Here is a 19,817-nt window from a genome sequence, read left to right as displayed (position 1 = left end):
TTAGAATATTGCAAAATGTGCTTTCACCAAAAAGCTATTTTAAAATCGGACATATCGAGTGCATAGAGTTCTGTATCTATAATTCTTTAAATAATTGTTATGCTTTTTGTGAACGTTTATCGTGAGTAATTTAGTAAATTGTTAGCAAATTCCCCAGAAGTTTGCGGGGGGTATGCTAGTTCTGAACATCACATGCTAATGTAAAAAGCTGTTTTTTGATATAAATATGAACTTGATTGAACAAAACATGCATGTATTGTATAACATAATGTCCTAGGTGTGTCATCTGATGAAGATCATCAAAGGTTAGTGCTGCATTTAGCTGTGGTTTTGTTTTTTGTGACATTATATGCTAGCTTGAAAAATGGGTGTCTGATTATTTCTGGCTTGGTACTCTGCTGACATAATCTAATGTTTTGCTTTCGCTGTAAAGCCTTTTTGAAATCGGACAGTGTGGTTAGATAAAGGAGATTCTTGTCTTTAAAATGCTGTGAAATAGTCATATGTTTGAAAAATTGAAGTTTTTGTATTTTTGAGGAATTTGTAATTCGCGCCATGCTTATCATTGGATATTGGAGCAGGTGTTCCGCTAGCAGAACGTCTAGATGTAAGAGGATAACTGGGTAGATGCTTTGCCGCTTGCACTAATGAGCAGTCGCATGGAAACTAACAGAAACACGCACTTGTCACCGCATGAAATGCTTACGGGTCAACCCATGCCTGTGCCATCACTAGGGGGACTGTACAAAGGTCCCTCTTTAGACATACTAGAAACAGAACTAAAATCATATGTAAAGCACCTAACCAAGATACATGAAGTTATATATTCACAGGAGAAAAAGAAGGAACCGGAGTAGAGACCAGAGGGGCCACGCCAGGTAATACCAGGGGACCTGGTCTACATTCGGGTGTTCCGGAGAAAGTGGGATCAACCAAGGAGAGAAGGAGGTGGCCGAAGCAACATCAACAGCCGTCCAGGTGAAAGGAAGCAAGACGTGGTATCATCTCAACCACTGCACCAGAGTCCCAACAGAAAGGAAGAAACAACCGGATAGAAAAGAGGATGCTGATACACCAAACGGGGGCGCGACAGGAGAAGAAGCAGCGGAAGAAATTGTGGCTCCAAAAGGAAGCCAGGAAGCTAACAGGCCAAGTGGAAGCCAAGAAACAACTGATACACCACCAACTGCTCTCAGAAGAAGTAAACGAAGAAACAGGGCGGGAGAAGAAACCTGCCAACCAACAATATTCAAACCTGTGGGACCAGAGACTCCAAGGGGGGGGGGGGGGGACGATATGCCTGATACTCCTGGTGATATGCCTGCTGTGGCAGATATCTATGGCGAAAGCCCAATACAATGGGACCCAGAAGTACACCCCAGAGAATGGGAACAATTCTTCCCTGGAATTAATGACTACCCAGATGGGGAGCCAGGTGGGTCAGAGGAGGGAGATCCACAAGCTAAAGAAGGAAATACCCCTACAGGAGCCACTGAAGAAGGAAATATCCCAACAGAAGCTACTGAAGGAGAGACGAGCCCAACAGGAGCTGCCGAAGGAGAAACTACTCAAACAGCAGGAGGAGAAACTTCCCAATGGAGAAAAGAGGGAGACGTTCCAAGGGCCGAAGGGCAAGGGACTTTTCCCACAATTGACTTCTCGACACTCACCCGGTCCCCTTGATGAACAATTGAATAGGAAAAAAAGAGAGGAACCTGCCGAACAACCGGGTAGGACAAACAAGGTTAGCATTCCAGTCCCACCTCAGATCATAACGGAAACAGGAGAACAAAGATCGGTCACGATATACAGGGTAAAACCCCTACCTGATGTCGCGTACTGTGGATGGACTCATCATCAGACGAAGGGAGAAGTGATTTGGGATCCAAAAGGATGTGACTTAACAATAATCAAAGAAGAAAATGAATGGGTGCTCAGCATAAAAAACATTGAACCCGTTGAAGGAGAATAATTTATAGTTGAACTGGCACGTACAGGACTGACTGAAGGGAGCAGTTCAACCACCATGAAAATCGAATTCACACCGGCACCCAATCTAGAGGTGCTTACAACGACTAGAACCACGACGACTGTGGCAGCTGCTGTACACACCACAGTGGTCACCACCAGAGTACCAACTACTACTCTGGGTGAAAAATCCACTATACCTACAACAAAACCAAAAGCATCAGAAACAGCAGGGTTCTTTACTGACATTTGGAACTTGTTGACAAAACCCAACAGTCCACCTCAAGAGGACGACGCGGATGAAACAGCAAATATGTTAGAACCAGAACCGCTCAAGGACAAAACATTGGAAGAAGCGGTAAAGAATGATTGGTATAAATGGGCTAGGTATACGGCGGACAGACATAGAATGGACGATTGTATCTTGTGCAGCAAATCACCCTTGTCTGAAGTGTTAATAGTACCTGAACCTGCATCATTTGACAGTTGTGCTAATTGGAAAAATGCTAATTGTAAACCGGGAAAGTACCATATTCCTTTGTGACATTGAATGCAGAATGGCCTTGGGTAGTACTAGGGGTAAAACTATGTTAAATGAGACTGTACTGGCTAATAAGGAATGTGCTGCATACAACATTAAAACTGATTTAACTAGACCTCAGATAGAAAAAAGTACTGTGGTTAAGGGAAAATATGAATGTTTCTATAACTATGGTATTGGTCGGATTAACGTAGGAAACACAACTGTTAAATGTGACACTATCTGGGTGTTAGAGATTGCGGGGATTCGCAAATTTGATGAGAAAGGATTAACTACCAATAGGAGGGGTTCGTGTGGCCACATCACTCAGGTTGCACCGTCTCTTACTATGTTAAAAACCCAAGATAGAGGTATTGCTGATAGCTTTTGGATGTGTGGGAAAAACAAACTTCTGAATGTTCTTCCTGAAGAATGGACTGGATTATGTGCTTTAGTCAGAGCAGTCCAACAGGTTACCGTCATCAAAACACCACAGGAGGAGCATGTTAACACTAGAACTAGGAGGGAGTATGAACCAGATCCTAGAGTGTACCTTGATTCAATTGGACAACCCAGAGGTGTGCCCAACGAGTTTAAGGCCAGAGATGAGATTAAATCTGGATTTGAATCTATATTTTTGTGGGTAACACCCAATAAGAACTTAGAGTGGATTAATTATATATACTATAACCAACAAAGATGTATTAATTATACTGACTCTGCCTTGACAGCCTTAGGAGAACAGGTAAAGGCCACAAGCCAGATGACATGGCAGAATAGGGAAGCTCTCAACTGGCTTTTGGCAGAGAAAGGGGGAGTTTGTGTAATGTATGGAGATGCTTGTTGTACTTTTATTCCCAACAACACTGCACCTAATGGAACATTTTCCCTAGCTATGAATAAACTTAAAGGGTTAAGAGCAGAAGTAAAGGCGAATGCGGGGTTTGATTCTCATGTCTGGGATTGGTTGGACCTGGCTTTGGGAAAATGGGGTGCTATGTTTACTAGGCTGGCCATTATGATGGGTGGAGGTCTAGTAGCATTGGGCATTGTATTTTGCTGTGTGGTGCCTTTGGTTAAATCACTTGTGGTCAAAACCACTGTTAAAAACAGATGGCAGTACATGGAGCAGACCCTAGACATAAGAGGGGGGTCAAGAAAGAAGTTTAAGGAACATATACTGGATCCACCTCTCATAATCAATCCTGTCCCTGGTAACCCTGGACATTATACGGACAAGTATGGAAAACCTTGCAATGCTGTTGGAGGACCCCTTGATTGACCTTTTGGTAATCCTAACTGTCGTCATGGGGTAATTCTTGGGGGAGGTTATGAGTGCCATGATTGGCGTCCTGGTGGGTTTCCTGTGTATGCCAAAGACCCTGATTCGGATGAGATAGTGCTTGTCCATGTACACAAAAAATGTCTGCAACCCAGGCGTTGCAAGTGGTGCTCCCAAGAGGACAATGATGGACATTACCATCATCCTGAACCCTTATTATGTGCAATGTGTCAAAGAGAGGATTGCCCTATATGTGGAAATAAGGAATGTGCCCCTATGATGTAAATTCTGGTATGACTTTGAACAAACCTTAAGTGTATGTCGTATTTTATGTTTGTTTTATGGTTTTCATACATATATAAATGTATGCATTTTCTTTTAAATTTAAGCCAGTTTTGCCTTCCTAAAATGAGGATCATTTATTACACGCTAGGTAACAGAAGGTATTCCGGTTACAAGTGTCTACGGACCATGCCCTTAATCTTCTAGCAGTAATGAGTGATGTATGCTTAATTTCTGTTAGAAAGGGGTCCGCGAGGAAGAATCGTGTTAGAGTGTTTCAATTTGGAATGTTGTCTGTAACTTTTATTTTTGCTCACTCAGGCCTTGTTCAGATTCATAGTAAGAATATTAACTTTAATTAGGTCTATTATGTTTATTATTCTTTTAAATTCTTGTTATATTCTATACTCTACATAACTGAGATAACCTCAGGCAAGGCTATGTACTACATGCTCATGCTTCTTCATAGTATACTAATTTGTTATGTGTATCCTCATTTACTATTTTAAGCCTGACTGGATCTTTTACTCCTACCCATGTTATTGGATTGGAGATGTTTGGTCCAGTATATGATTATGTTTTATCTGTTCACATTTCGTTCAACACACTTACTATTCTATGTATCTATTATTTTGCTTCCATCCTTATTGTCTCTAGTTTAATCAGGTTTGATGTGGGACTAATTAGTCCCAGAGGAGGGATTTATGTGGGAGACTGCTGAGGGAAAGAAATATAAATACATTAGCTAGCGAAAGAGGAGACTGGCAGCTGGCCCTGAGTGGAGATAACAGGTGGCCATACATCCCCAAGTAGGAACCACGCAACGGCCAGGCAAGCTGAATGTATGGCCATGACTAAATATATGCCAAGCGTAAGCATGCAAAGCATGCCTTATTTTCATATCCATATGAGGAGAATCTAGCCACCAAAATGTTAGAGCTAAAAGCAGATGAGGGCGTTATCCAGCCACTACTATGTTAGAGCTAAAAGCAGATGAGGGCGTTATCCATTGGGTTGAAAGAAAATGGTGGCAGAACGCATGGTTTTACTTCATTTACATAAAGGGTGGACCTATGTATTGTATGTGCATAAAAGCAGAGCCGGGGCCTAAGGAAGGGAGTCGTTGTTCCGCGGACCGGCTCGGCTTTACTACTCTGTATTAAAGTCTATATTAAATTTACAAGTTCTTGTAAGAAGTGTTATTCTTAAGACAATTTTCCACCACACTAGCAGGCTGGTTAAGTTAGCATTAGCCTAGCTAACTTCTCCGACCATGCGTTCACTGAGCTACTCTCCTGCTAAAGAAGAGGACATCACAGTAAAACAAGAAGTAGAGGGTGAGGCCGTTACTGTGAAAGAAGAAAAAGACGCGTTCAGAGTGAAAGAGGAGGAGGATGTTACAGTAAAAGAAGAGGAGGATGCAGTTTATGGAGTGAAAGAGGAAGAGGGGGAGATGACTGTTACATCGATAGAGGAGGAAACTGGACATCTGGGCCCGGTTTCCCAAACGCATCTTAAGGCGTCCAATGGTTCTAACGGTGAACTTAGCCATAAGATGTTTTTGAGAAACCGTTCCCCGATTAACACTAGTAAGTACTGTCTTAACAGAGGCACAAACTCTGCAGTTGTTGAACTGATGTTTGGTGTTAAAGGGGAAATATAAAATTTCTACATCCATATTTGGACTTTTAAAATGATTTATATATAGCCATTGATTCTTGAAGAATATAACACATGCCTCATGAGCTTAGTTTACCCCATCAGATCCCCAAATAAGCTTTTTTTTACTCCAACATCTAGAAACAATGTAAATCAACACTGTACAGCCTCAACATGGTTAAAACTGTAATGTTGATATCATGGATGGTCAGTCATTGCATCCATAGGTCTGTCTATGCATTTGAAAGTAGTTACATTTCTCCAAACCCATCATCTTTTTACCAAAACAGTGTTTGAACCGCAGATTGGTTGAGTGATTGCTGTGTGAGTTTTTTTAAACAGCAACAAAATGGCTGCCTAGAGACTTGGTTTGGTAAACAGCTGAGGGATGGGGGAAGGAGAAATGTAATCACTCTCAAATTGAAAGAGAAAGCTATTGTAGCAACCTTCAGGCTATCCCCTGAATTCACTACACTATGAATACAAAGACTGGCTGTTCATGATGTCATAATGATAGTTTAACCAGGTTTCTAGGCTAAATAGTATATTCTAGAATTCATCCATGATGTCATAATGATAGTTTAACCAGGTTTCTAGGCTTTATAGTATATTCTAGAATTCATCCATGATGTCATAATGATAGTTTAACCAGGTTTCTAGACTATATAGTATATTCTAGAATTACCAGTGTAGATTTCCTGTGGGGGTCAAATTATTACAGCTGTTGATAAGTCATTGTATAATATTCAGACAATTTTTTCATGCCATTACATAAAAGGCGAAACATTCCTAGATTCAATAACATTCATGAATTGGTTTGAAACCTTTGTTTTAAACCCTTCTCAAAGTTGGTGCCTTGACGGATTTGTGAAAGACGGTTTGTCAAAAAACACTTATTTAAATGTTACCTTTATTTAACCTGTCTGGGCAACGTGGGACATTTGCGTCCCACCCTAGTCAACAGCCAGTGGAATCATGTCGCGCAAAATACAAATACCTCATAAATGCTATCACTTCAATTTCTCAAATATATGACTATTTTACACCATTTTATAGATACACCTCTCCTGAATCGAACCACGTTGTCCAATTTCAAAAAGGCTTTACAGCAAAAGCAAAACAGATTATGTTAGGAGAGTACCCTGCCAAAAATAATCACACTGCCATTTTCAAAGCAACTAGCATGCATCACAAATACCCCAAAACACAGCTAAATGCAGCGCTAACCTTTGACAATCTTCATCAGATGACACTCCTAGGACATCATGTTACACAATATATGCATTTTTTGTTCGATAAAGTTCATATTTATATATAAAAACAGCATTTTACATCGGCGCGTGACGTTCAGAAAATATTTTCCCTCAAATGCTTCCGGTGAATCAAATATAATATTGTCATTCAAAGAATTATAGATTAACATCTCGTGAATGCAACCGCATTGCCAGATTTAAAAGTAACTTTACTGGGAAATCACACTTTGCAATAAACGAGGTGATATGCTCAGAAAAATAGGCTAGGCGATACAGGTTAGCGCCATCTTGGAACCATCTAAAATCAAATATACTATTGTAAATATTCACTTACCTTTGATTATCTTCATCAGAAGGCACTTCCAGGAATCCCAGGTCCACAACAAATGTAGTTTTGTTCGAAAAAGTTGTTAATTTATGTCCCAATAGCTCCTTCTTGTTAGCGCGTTCCGAAGGCTACTCATAATTTACGAAGCGCGCGCGGACTTGTCCTCACGAATGTGCAAAAAAAAATGTATTTACGTTCGTTCAAACATGTCAAACGTTGTATAACATAAATCTTTAGGGCCTTTTTCAATCAGAACTTCAAAAATATTCAAGGCGGACGATTGCATTGTCTTACTAAACGTTTCGGAGCGAGAGAGTACCCACGGGCACGCGCATCATAGTAGTAATGGCCCTCCCTCTATGACAAACTTTCCAGGCCTCTCGTTCGGTCAGTTTTTACCGGAGAAGACTCAAACCACTTTGTAAAGACTGTTGACATCTAGTGGAAGCCTTAGGAAGTGCTAAATGAATCCTAACTCACGGTGTGTTTCATAGGCAAAGGGTTGAAAGTGATTCCACAAATCAGATTTCCACTTCCTGTTAGGGTTTGTCTCAGGGTTTTGACTGCCATATGAGTTCTGTTATACTCACAGACACCATTCAAACAGTTTTAGAAACTTCGGTGTTTTCTATCCAAATCTACTAATTATCTGCATATTCTTGTTTGTGGGTAAGAGTAGTAACCAGTTTAAATCGGGTACGTTTTTTATCCGGCCGTGAAAATACTGCCCCCTATCCCCAACAAGTTAACTGGGCAAGTCAGTTAAGAACAAATTCTTATTTCCAATGATGGCCTACCCCGGACAACGCTGGGCCAATTGTGCACCACCCTATGGGACTCCCAATCACGGCCGGTTGTGATACAGCCTGTAGTGACGCCTCAAGCACTGAGATGCAGTGTCTTAGACCGCTGTGCCACTCGGGAGCCCCAAAATCATGTTCTAGTGCTGTCCCCAACTAAAATACATCTTGGTCAACCAAGAGTCATCTGTTCTTTCTACAAATCGCCCCATGTGTTTTTATAAAATCAACTATATGTACGTAACTTGTCTGATGCTGTAAGCATGCTGTTTGATTAAATAATTACAGATACACAAGTTACTCGAGGGAGCCAGTCACCAATTTAACCAAGAAAAACTCTTCCCTCCTCCTCCCCCCGCTGCTGCTGGACTTCGTAAATTCTGCCGTTTTGCTCCTGAAGTTTTTTTCAGTAATTGACTACACCAGAGGTCGTAAAACTTTTCCATTTAGAGTGACAATGTATCTTACCATTTCTACCGATTTGCGTGCCAGTTAGGATTTTCATATGCATATTTTACTGGAACAGTTTAATTTAATTCATAATAGTATCTCAAAATCATTGTCTGTGATTAATCTACATTCTATCTAAATCTAAATGAAAATTATACAAATCTAAAAGTAACTTTTATTGCCATTGCCAACTATGTAAAAATAAACTTGAAACATTGTATCAACTATCAATTGGGTCCCCCGAAACTTGTGATAGCAAGCTTGCAACATTGTATAAAATATTCTCGGCCCTCAGTTTCCCGGCGCCAGTGAGTTCAGGACAGACACAGCTGTCGGCTATTTGTGCAAAGGAAAAGAAGTAATCAGGTATTTTATGACATTTCCACTGGATCAGAGCATAACATTTTTCCCTTTCATGCCGAGTGGAAATATTTTACGAAAATACTTAGAGGAACTATTGTCGTACGCAATTGATTTTGATTAGACTTTGTTTACTTGCTGTTTGAGGTGAAGGAAAAATTACTTTGAGAAGCTCCACAACTCATTAGTGGTGGTGCATTAAGACAATCAGAAATACTATCAGACATCCCCAAATGGGCACATTTATAGACCTACATTTGCACACAGGCCAGGTAGACTAGTCCTACTTCTATATGCGTAATTAGGTGTGCGTCCTTACTCAACATTGACAGGAGTGTTTCAAACAAAAGACAATTAATAAATTGCGAGGTCGGATCTGGGTGGTCTGCCAGGGGCCGTTTCATTTAGTGTCCGTTTGGGTCGGCATGGGAATTGATTGTCTATAGTATGTTGTACCGAAGTTGACCGAATGAAAGGGAACAGTAGTTATAGTCATAACGTTACGCTTGTCATATGATGAACTTCAACTTAAATACTGGATCTTGCTGTCGGACAGTTTTTTTTAAATTCTGAAATGCACTCGAATTACGTATCATTTAGTGGCTCCTTATGTTATGCTGGGAAAACAGTTTTCGTGGGCACAGAAATACTGAATAATTTCAGAGATTGCTAAATCCAATGGTTTTTAACTGAGATTCATCTTGTAATCCAATGGCGTGTTGTAAATGTTATGTTTTTTTCGTCTTTTTTAAAATATATTGCAATATATTTCAATCTTTTTTTTCCATTTTTAAATTAAATACACCTTCCGGCAACCCGCCTCACCCATTATAATACGGATCTGCTATTTTTTAGGCCTTATAGCTAGAACCTCCATCAGCAGCTAACCAGCTAATTAGCTGGCAGCTATTTAGTCATTGTTAACCACTGCTAGATGTCTTTACCTTTTTAGCTCAGATACCAGCCGCTTTTAGCCTGGATAATACCTGCCAGTCTGCACAGCGCGATATCAACCCTGAGCATATCGAACTGTTTTTCTCCACTACATCACCGTATTCCTGCCGTAAGCTCTGGACCATTACACCGGATAATCGCAGCTAGCTAGCTGCTACCGAGTGACCTAGCCTCAAGCTAGCCTTGAGCCAGGCCCATCTCCCGGCCTGCTCAGTGGACCCTAGGATCACTCAGCTACACAGCTGACGCCTCCCGGACTCTTCACTAAGACGACTAGAAGCCACTACATCACCGGATTCCTGCTGTAAGCTCTGGACCTTTGCACCGGAGTGGCTATAGTGGCTAACGCCCTTGTCCCGAAGCTAGCACCAGTTAGCCTCGAGCCGGGTGTATCTCCCGGCTAGCAAACAAAATTACTCCAGCTACAATACCTCTTTTGCCAATTGGCCTGGACCCTTTGTCGACACAGAGCCCCGCCGATCCATCACGACTGGTCTGTCGACGCAATTCCGTCTGATGTGCCTTCAACTGGCCTTTGCCAGATGTCGGTGATGCCCTTGTCCCGAAGCTAGCACCAGTTAGCCTCGAGCCAGGTGCATCTCCCGGCTAGCGTAGTAATGACTACCTAACGGCTTCCCTGGTTCATATATTCCTGTTCACTGGACCCTATGATCACTTGGCTACATAGCTGATGCCTGCTGGACTGTTCATTAATCACGGTACTCTGTTTTGTTTATCTGTTGGCCCCAGCCTCGAACTCAGGCCCTGTGTGTAGTTAACTGACCCTCTGCCCATTCATCACCACTTTACCTGTTGTTGTTGTCTTACCCGTTGTTGTCTTAGCTAGCTCTCCCAATCAACACCTGTGATTGCTTTTTGCCTCGCTTTATGTCTCTCTAATGTCAATATGCCTTGTATACTGTTGTTTAGGGTAGTTATCATTGTTTTATTTTACTGCGGAGCCCCTAGTCTCACTGAACATGCCTCAGAGAACTCTTTTGTCCCACCTCCCACACATGCGGTGACCTCACCTAGCATAACTGGTGCCTCCAGAGATGCAACCTCTCTTATCGTCACTCAACGCCTAGGTTTACCTCCACTGTACCCGCACCCTACCATACCCCTGTCTGTACATTAGGCCTTGAATCTATACTACCCAGCATTCTGCTCCTTTTATTTTCTGTTCACAACGCACTAGATGAGCAGTTCTGATAGCCTTTAGCCGTACCCTCATCCTACTCCTCTGTTCCTCGGGTGATGTAGAGGTTAACCCAGGCCCTGTGTGTCCCCAGGCGCTCTCATTTGTTGACTTCTGTAACCGTAAAAGCCTTGGTTTCATGCATGTTAACATCAGAAGCCTCCTCCCTAAGTTTGTTTGACTCACTGCTTTAGCACACTCCGCCAACCTTGATGTCCTTGCCGTGTCTGAATCCTGCCTTTGGAAGGCCACCAAAATTCTGAAATTTCCATCCCCAACTACAACATTTTCCGTCAAGATAGAACTGCCAAAGGGGGAGGAGTTGCAATCTACTGCAGAGATGGCTTGCAAAGTTCTGTCATACTTTCCAGGTCTATGCCCAAACAGTTCGAGCTTCTAATTTTAAAAATGAATCTCTCCAGAAACAAGTCTCTCACTGTTGCCAGCTGTTATAGACCCACCTCAGCTCCCAGCTGTGCCCTGGACACCATATGTGAATCGATTGCCCCCCATCTATCTTCAGAGTTTGTTCTGTTAGGTGACCTAAACTGGGATATGCTTAACACCCCGGCCGTCCTACAATCCAAGCTAGATGGGCACCCTCATAGATATTATCCTGACCAACTTGCCCTCCAAATACACCTCTGCTGTTTTCAATCAGGATCTCAGCGATCACTGCCTCATTGCCTGCATCTGTTATGTGTTCGTGGTCAAACGACCACCCCTCATCACTGTTAAACACTCCTGCGAGCAGGCCTTTCTAATCGACCTTGCCCGGGTATCCTGGAAGGACATTGACCTCATCCCATCAGTATAGGATGCCTGGTTGTTCTTTAAAAGAAATTTCCTAAATAAGGATTTTCTTAAATTAGCATGCCCCTTTAAAAAATGTATAACTAAGAACAGATATAGCCCTTGGTTCACTCCAGACCTGACTGCCCTCGACCATTACAAAAACATCCTCTGGCGTACTGCACTAGCATCGAATAGTCTCCGCGATATGCAACTTTTCAGAGAAGTCCGGAACCAATACACACAGTCAGTTAGGAAAGCAAAGGCTTTTTCAAACAGAAATGTGCATCCCGTAGCTCTAACTCCAAAAAATTTTGGGACACTGTAAAGTCCATGGAGACTAAGAGCACCTCCTCCCAGCTGCCAATCTGCACTGAGGCTAGGAAACACTGTCACCACCGATAAATCCACAATAATGGAGAATTTCAATAAGCTTTTCTCTACGGCTGGAGATGCTTTCCTCCTGGCTACCCCAACCCCGGTCAACAGCTCCGCACCCCCCGAAGCTACTTGCCCAAGCCTCCTCAGCTTCTCCTTCATCAAAATCCAGATAGGTGATGTTCTGAAAGAGCTGTAAAACCTGGACCCGTACAAATCAGCTGGGCTAGACAAGCTGGACCCTCTTTCTAAAATTATCTGCCGCCATTGTTGCAACCCCTATTACTAGACTGTTCAACCTTTCTTTCGTATAGTTCGAGATTCCTAAAAATCAGAAAGCTTCCGTGGTCAACCCCCTCTTCAAAGGGGGTGACACTCTAGACCCAAACTGTTACAGACCTATATCCATCCTGTCCTGCCTTTCTAAAGTCTTCGAAAGCCAAGTTAATAAACAGATCACTGATTATTTCGAATCCCACCGTACCTTCTCCGCTGTGCAATCCGGTTTCCGAACTGATCATTGTTGCACCTCATCCACGCTCAAGGTACTAAATGATATCATAACCGCAATCGTTAAAAGACAGTACTGTGCAGCCGTCTTCATTGACCTGGCCTGTTGTCCGAACCTCTGGCAGTCTCTATGGGGGTACCACAGGATTCAAATCTCGGGCCGACTCTTTTCTCTGCATATATCAGCGATGTCGCTCTTGCTGCGGGTGATTCCTTGATTCACCTCTCCGCAGACGACACCATTCTGTATACATCTGGCCCTTCTTTGGAGACTGTGTTAACCTCTTGCTTCGAGATAGGATCCCGTTAACGGGATTGTTTGACAAAATAGCATGGCATGAAATTTTAAAACAACAAAATTCTAATAATTTCAATTTTTTAAAACATACAACTATTTTACACCATTTTAAACATACACTTCTCGTTAATGCAACCACATTGTTCGATTTCAAAAAGGCTTTACAGCGAAAGCAATACATTACATTATGATAGGACACCACCAAAACAAGAAAAGCCACACAGCCATTTTCCTAGCAAGGAGATGCGTCACAAAAACCCGAAATACAGCTAAAATTAAGCACTAACCTTTGACGATCTTCATCAGATGACACTCATAGGACATCATGTTACAAAATACATGTATGTTTTGTTCGATCAAGTTCAGATTTATATCCAAAAACAGCATTTTACATTGGCCCGTGATGTTCAGAAAATGTTCACACACAATGTGCACACATATTACAGAAATACTCGTCATAAACGTTGACAAATTACATAACAATTATTTAAAGAATTATAGATATACTACTTTTAATGCAACCGCTGTGTCAGATTTCAAAACAACTTTACGGGGAAAGCACATTGTTCAATATTCTGAGTACAGAGCTCAGCCATCAAAGCAAGCTATACAGTTACCCGCCAAGTCATGGCATCTGCAAAACTCCAAAATAGTGTTATAAATCTTTCCTTAGAAAATAAAGGAAAGCCGCACACTCTAAGAGCTCAGATGCAAAAATGTAATAACCAACGTTTCGACAGCGAAGCTGTCTTCATCAGGGTATCATCAAACACTGCGAGATGAGTCATTTATATAGTGTCAAGAGACACACAGGTGTTTGTAATCATGGCCAAGTATGGCCTAATATCATTGGTTAACTCAAATATTTAAAAAATGGCATACAAAGAACATACAAAAAGACAAACAAATGGATAGCATACGATCATAGCATTTGTAGTCTAAAATGTATCTAACAAACAATTACAATGGCAAAATCACAATTATCACAAGAATGGCTTCAGATCAAAGTCTATGTTGAGACCGAAGGGAGCAAGGGTCTTTAAATTAAATCTTTCCTTACCTTTGCTGATCTTTGGCAGAATGCACTCGAAGGATTCCCACTTCCACAAGAAATGTTCATTTGTTCGATAAAGTCCATAATTTATGTCCAAATACCTCCGTTTTGTTGGCGCGTCCAGAACACTATTCCAAAGGCACGAGACGGGGGCGCAAATAAATAGACGAAAAGCTCAAAAGTTCCATTACAGTTTGTAGAAACATGTCAAACGATGTTTACAATCAATCTTTGGGGTATTTTTAATGTAAAAATGCGATAATTTTCCAACCGGACAATAGCGTATTCATTCCAGAAGGAAAAGAAGGAAAGGCGCGCCTCACCAAGTCCCATGTCCTCAGACAGGCCACTCATTGACTGAGCTCCTGTTTTCTGCCTAGTAACAGGAGAAGGATGAAACCCCCCTGCAGGCCCCCCTGTGGCTCAGTTGGTAGAGCATGGTGTTTGCAATGCCAGCATGGTGTGTGCAACGCCAGGGTTGTGGGTTCGATTCCCACGGGGGGCCAGTACAAAAAAAATGTATGTATTCACTACTGTAAGTCGCTCTGGATAAGAGCGTCTGCTAAATGACTAAAATGTAAATGTAAATGTAAACCAGTTTCTAAAGACTGTTGACAGCCAATGGAAGCCTTAGGAAGTGCAACATGACCCCTTAGACACTGTAGTTTTGATAGGAATTCAAAAGAAAAACTACAATTCTCAGATTTCCCACCTCCTGTTTGAATTTTTCTCAGGATTTAGTAGATACAGTATGTAGATACAGTACGAGTTCTGTTATACTCACAGACATCATTCAAACAGTTTTAGAAACTTCAGAGTGTTTTCTATCCAAATCTACTAATAGTATGCATATCCTACCTTCTGAGTCTGAGTAGGAGGCAGTTTAATTTGGGTACGTTTTTCATCCGAACGTGAAAATACTGCCCCCTATCCCTAAGAGGTTTTAACAAACCTCCAAACGAGCTTCAATGCAATACAGCACTCTTTCGGTGGCCTCCAACTGCTATTAAATGCTAGTAAAACAAAATGCATGCTCTTCAACCGATCGCTGCCCGTACCAACCCGCCCGACTAGCATCACTACTCTGGACGGTTCTGACCTAGAATATGTGGACAACTACAAATACCTAGGTGTCTGGTTAGACTGTAAACTCTCCTTCCAGACTCATATTAAGCATCTCCAATCCAAAATTAAATCTAGAATCGGCTTCCTATTTCACAACAAACCCTCCTTCACTCACACTGCCAAACATACCCTCGTAAAACTGACTATCCTACCCATCCTTGACTTCGGTGATGTCAGTTTCAAAATAGCCTCCAACACTCCAATCAGCAAACTGGATGCAGTCTATCACAGTGCCAACCGTTTTGTCACCAAAGCCCCATATAGCACCCACCACTGCGACCTGTATGCTCTCGTCGGCTGGCCCTCGCTACATATTCGTCGCCAAACCCACTGGCTCCAGGTCATCTACAAGTCTTTGCTAAGGTCGCCTTAACTCAGCTCACTGGTCACCATAGCAACACCCATCCATAGCACGCACTCCAGGAGGTATATCTCACTGGTCATCCCCAAAGCCAACACCTATTTTGGCTGACTTTCCTTCCAGTTCTCTGCTGCCAATCACTGGAACGAATTGCAAAAATTGCTGACTTTGGAGACTTATATCTCCCTCACTAACTTTAAGCATCAGCTATCTGAGCAGCTTACCGATCGCTGCAGCTGTACACAGCCCATCTGTAAATAGCCCATCCAACTGCCTACCTCATCCCCATGTTTTTATATACTTCTTTTGCTCTTTTCCACCCCAGTATCTCTACTTGCACATCATCATCTGCACATCCATCACTCCAGTGTTAATTTGCTACATTGTAATTACTCTGCTACTATGGCCTATTTATTGCCTTACCTCCTTACTCCATTTGCACACACTGTATATAGATTTTTCTGTTGTGTTATTGACTGTACATTTGTTTATCCCACGTGTAACTCTGTGTTTGTGTCGAACTGCTTTGCTTTATCTTGGCCAGGTCACAGTTGTAAATGAGAACTTGTTCTCAACTGGCCTACCTGGTTAAGTAAATAACTAAAATCTTAACTTTATTGACAACACCCAAATGGATACTGTCATTAACGCGGTTCTTCAATAATTACACATAATTCTTAATGCTTTAGCAAACATATTAAACAGGACATTCAAATATCCTTACAATTATAATCCAAGGTAGTGTGAAATGTACTCATAAGCAACCTGGAAATGGATGTTACTCCCCTGAATTTTCCCCATTCACATTCAGAATACATTGTGAAAAACTAAAATCTTTGCTCACCATTTTTGCTCCAGGCAGATATAGTACATCCATAACTATCGCTTTCCTCATTAGCAGGGAGGAGTTTCTGCAATCAAATTGCCCTCGTGCTGCAATTTTAGCAAATACAGAAAGGGGCCTATATTGGAGACCAAAAGTTGTCTGGCACACTGCTTAGAGTTTCAACAACATTAATATCTTATTTCTAGCCTACAATCATCGATGTTACTACTAATGTGAAAACAAGACAAAATATGACTATTCTTGCTCATTTTAAGGCAAATGTCAAATTTTTACATTCATTACAGATGTCAGTTGTTGTACAACATCATGGCTACGCTGTTGGCATCACCTTTTACAGTGGATTACCGCTGTTGTGGGCCTTTAACCATCTGTATGACTTTGTTGTTCACACAGGAGTGAGACGGACCTACCGTGGATCCTCTGGGGAGCCTCAACAACCTCATGATGCTGACAAGGCAGAGAAGAGTCTCTCCACATTAGAACACCTCAAGAAACACCCACAGAGATCCACAGGGAAGAGAACTCACTGCTGCTCTGACTGTGGGAAGAGGTTTGTTTCTCCAGGACATTTAAAATCACACGAGAGAATACACACGGGGGAGAAACCTTATAGCTGTGCTCAATGTGGGAAGAGATGCACCCAGTCAACAGACCTTAAAAAACATGAGAGAATACATACAGGAGAGAAACCTTATAGGTGTGATCATTGTGGGAAGAGTTTTGTTCATTCTGGGAAGCTGACTGTACACAGGAGAATACACACAGAGAAGCCTTATACCTGTGATCAGTGTGGGAAGACATTTGTTCAATCTCACCAGCTGACATTACACCAGAGAATACACACAGGAGAGAAACCCTATTGCTGTGATCAATGTGGGAAGAGTTTTACAAGATCTTGCGAACTGACATTACACCAGAGAATACACACAGGAGAGAAATCGTATAGCTGTGATCAATGTGGGAAGAGTTTTGCTGCATCTAGCAATCTGACTGTACACCAGAGAACACACACAGGAGAGAAACCTTATAGCTGTGGTCAATGTAGGAAGACATTTGTTCAATCTCACCAGCTGACATTACACCAGAGAACACACACAGGAGAGAAACCTTTTAGCTGTGATCAATGTGGGAAACGTTTTGCTTCATCTAGCAATCTGACTCTACACCAGAGAATACACACAGGGGAGAAACCCTTTAGCTGTGATCAATGTGGAAAGCGTTTTGCTGCATCTAGCAATCTGACTCTACACCAGAGAATACACACAGGAGAGAAACCCTATTGCTGTGATCAATGTGGGAAGAGTTTTACAAGATCTAGCAAACTGACATTACACCAGAGAATACACACAGGAGAGAAACCTTTTAGCTGTGATCAATGTGGGAAGAGTTTTGCTGCATCTAGCAATCTGACTCTTCACCAGATAATACACACAGGAGAGAAATCTTATAGCTGTGATCAATGTGGGAAGAGTTTTGGTCGATTTGGGCAGCTGACTGTACACCAGCGAACACACACAGGAGAGAAACCTTATAGCTGTGATCAATGTGGGAAGACATTTGTTCAATCTCGCCAGCTGACATTACACCAGAGAACACACACAGGAGAGAAACCTTTTATCTGTGATCAATGTGGGAAGAGTTTTGCTGCATCTAGCAATCTGACTCTACACCAGAGAATACACACAGGAGAGAAACCCTATAGCTGTGATCAATGTGGGAAGAGTTTTGGTCAATTTGGGCAGCTGACTGTACACCAGAGAATACACACAGGAGAGAAGCCTTATAGCTGTGATCAATGTGGGAAGAGTTTTTCTGCATCTAGCAATCTGACTCAACACCAGAGAATACACACAGGAGAGAAACCCTATTGCTGTGATCAATGTGGGAAGAGTTTTATAAGATCTAGCAAACTGACATTACACCAGAGACTACACACAGGAGAGAAACCTTTTAGCTGTGATCAATGTGGGAAGAGTTTTGTTCATTCTGGGAGTCTGACTGTACACAGGAGAGAAACCCTATTGCTGTGATCAATGTGGGAAGAGTTTTATAAGATCTAGCAAACTGACATTACACCAGAGAACACACACAGGAGAGAATTCTTATAGCTGTGATCAATGTGGGAAGAGTTTTGTTCATTCTGGGAATCTGACTGTACACAAGAGAACACATAGAGGAGAGAAACCTCTTTGCTCTGCCCAGAGATAATCTGATAAAAGATCTCTGATCAAATATCAGAAAATACATGGAGTTGTTTCATGATATCAATAAATAAACTTCACAATGTAGAATGTTAACACATTGTAGTAGGACAATGTAGACACCTAAACGTTTGCCCCTTCATCAATTGATTTCAACATGATATGGATATTAGCCTTGGGGAAAATCCAGGCTCTGAAAGGGTTGTTACACTTACCACGTTGGTGACCCACTTGAATCAAAATGCAACACTTCAAAATGTATCTGGCTGTTTTCTACCAGTTGTCCTCTAACCAGGGATGTACACATTATTCCCAGATTCCGTGTGGTTTTTGAGCTGTTAGTTTTAACAGGACGTGCAACTTCATCTCCCTCCTGTCACACAAATGATTTTAGCATGATATCGATGAATAAGTGTTGTGTTCCTTTGTTTAGCGACCCCTACATTTAAATGCGTCACTCCAAAATGTAGCTGACTGTCTTCTGCAGGTTGTCCTCTAATCAGTGAGGTAAAATATATCTCCCATTTCCATGTGTTTTTTAGTTGTGTTAGTTTCAACAGCACCTACAACCTGATTTCCCCCCTGACTATATCAGTGATTTATTGCTACTTGTCAAAACAAGTGTTTTTGGTGCTTGTGCAGTTTATAAGAAGCTTGTTTAATAAAAATACAAGTAATATGATTATTGTGGCAGATGTTTGTGTATATAGCACATGTTATGTTTAGGTTTTCAATACATCACAAACTGTTTCTGCATTTTGGTTTTTGATTTGGACAGCCCACCAGACATTATTTCCTAAAGGACTTAATGATGAAATGCCTATGTATTTTATGTTGTGATTCTAAACTTGAATTGTTTTCCTATTTAAGATAATTCTGATGCTTTTCGTACGATATACCCAATGAAAACTTGTCCTCATTGTGGTTTTATTTAATGCGTCTTATTTATACACTGTAGTGTTTGTGAAATGCTTGTTATGTTTGGTAGCACTTATTTATTTGTCCTTTGCCTCCAACCCCTTTCCATGCATGGAAAATATCCCACCTAGCAAAATGTAATTGAAAAGATATTGAAAATAAGACTATGCCCAACATCCAATACACATTCAGTTTTAGTTGAAAGTGAAAGTTGAGAAGATGTCGTTTTTTCATTGACTTGAAAACAACTTAAATTCAACGTACTTGCAGCCTATACAC

General features: G+C 41.5%; 1 protein-coding gene across 1 annotated transcript; it reads left to right on the top strand.

The window, feature by feature from the left end:
- Positions 1-1,339: 1,339 nt before the first annotated feature.
- On the top strand, positions 1,340-18,478 carry LOC145875815 (uncharacterized). Its single transcript, XM_082971621.1, has 2 exons — positions 1,340-1,631; positions 16,813-18,478. The coding sequence occupies exons 1-2, from the start codon at positions 1,340-1,342 to the stop codon at positions 18,447-18,449; spliced, it is 1,929 nt and encodes a 642-aa protein (XP_082827747.1). The 3' UTR covers positions 18,450-18,478.
- Positions 18,479-19,817: the final 1,339 nt, after the last annotated feature.

Source organism: Salmo salar, unplaced genomic scaffold, assembly GCF_965601325.2.
Source record: "Salmo salar unplaced genomic scaffold, fSalSal1 ptg000358l, whole genome shotgun sequence".
Lineage (NCBI taxonomy): Eukaryota > Metazoa > Chordata > Actinopteri > Salmoniformes > Salmonidae > Salmo > Salmo salar.
The sequence above is the reverse complement of the archived record's forward strand: the minus strand, read 5'-3'. Positions and strand labels throughout refer to the sequence as shown.

Coding starts and splice junctions, on each gene's coding strand:
- LOC145875815 (XM_082971621.1), top strand. CDS start 1,340: ATGGCGAAAGCCCAATACAATGGGACCCAGAAGTACACCCCAGAGAAT. Junction 1,632..16,812: donor GACGTTCCAAGGGCCGAAGG/GCAAGGGACTTT, acceptor TTGTTCACACAG/GAGTGAGACGGACCTACCGT.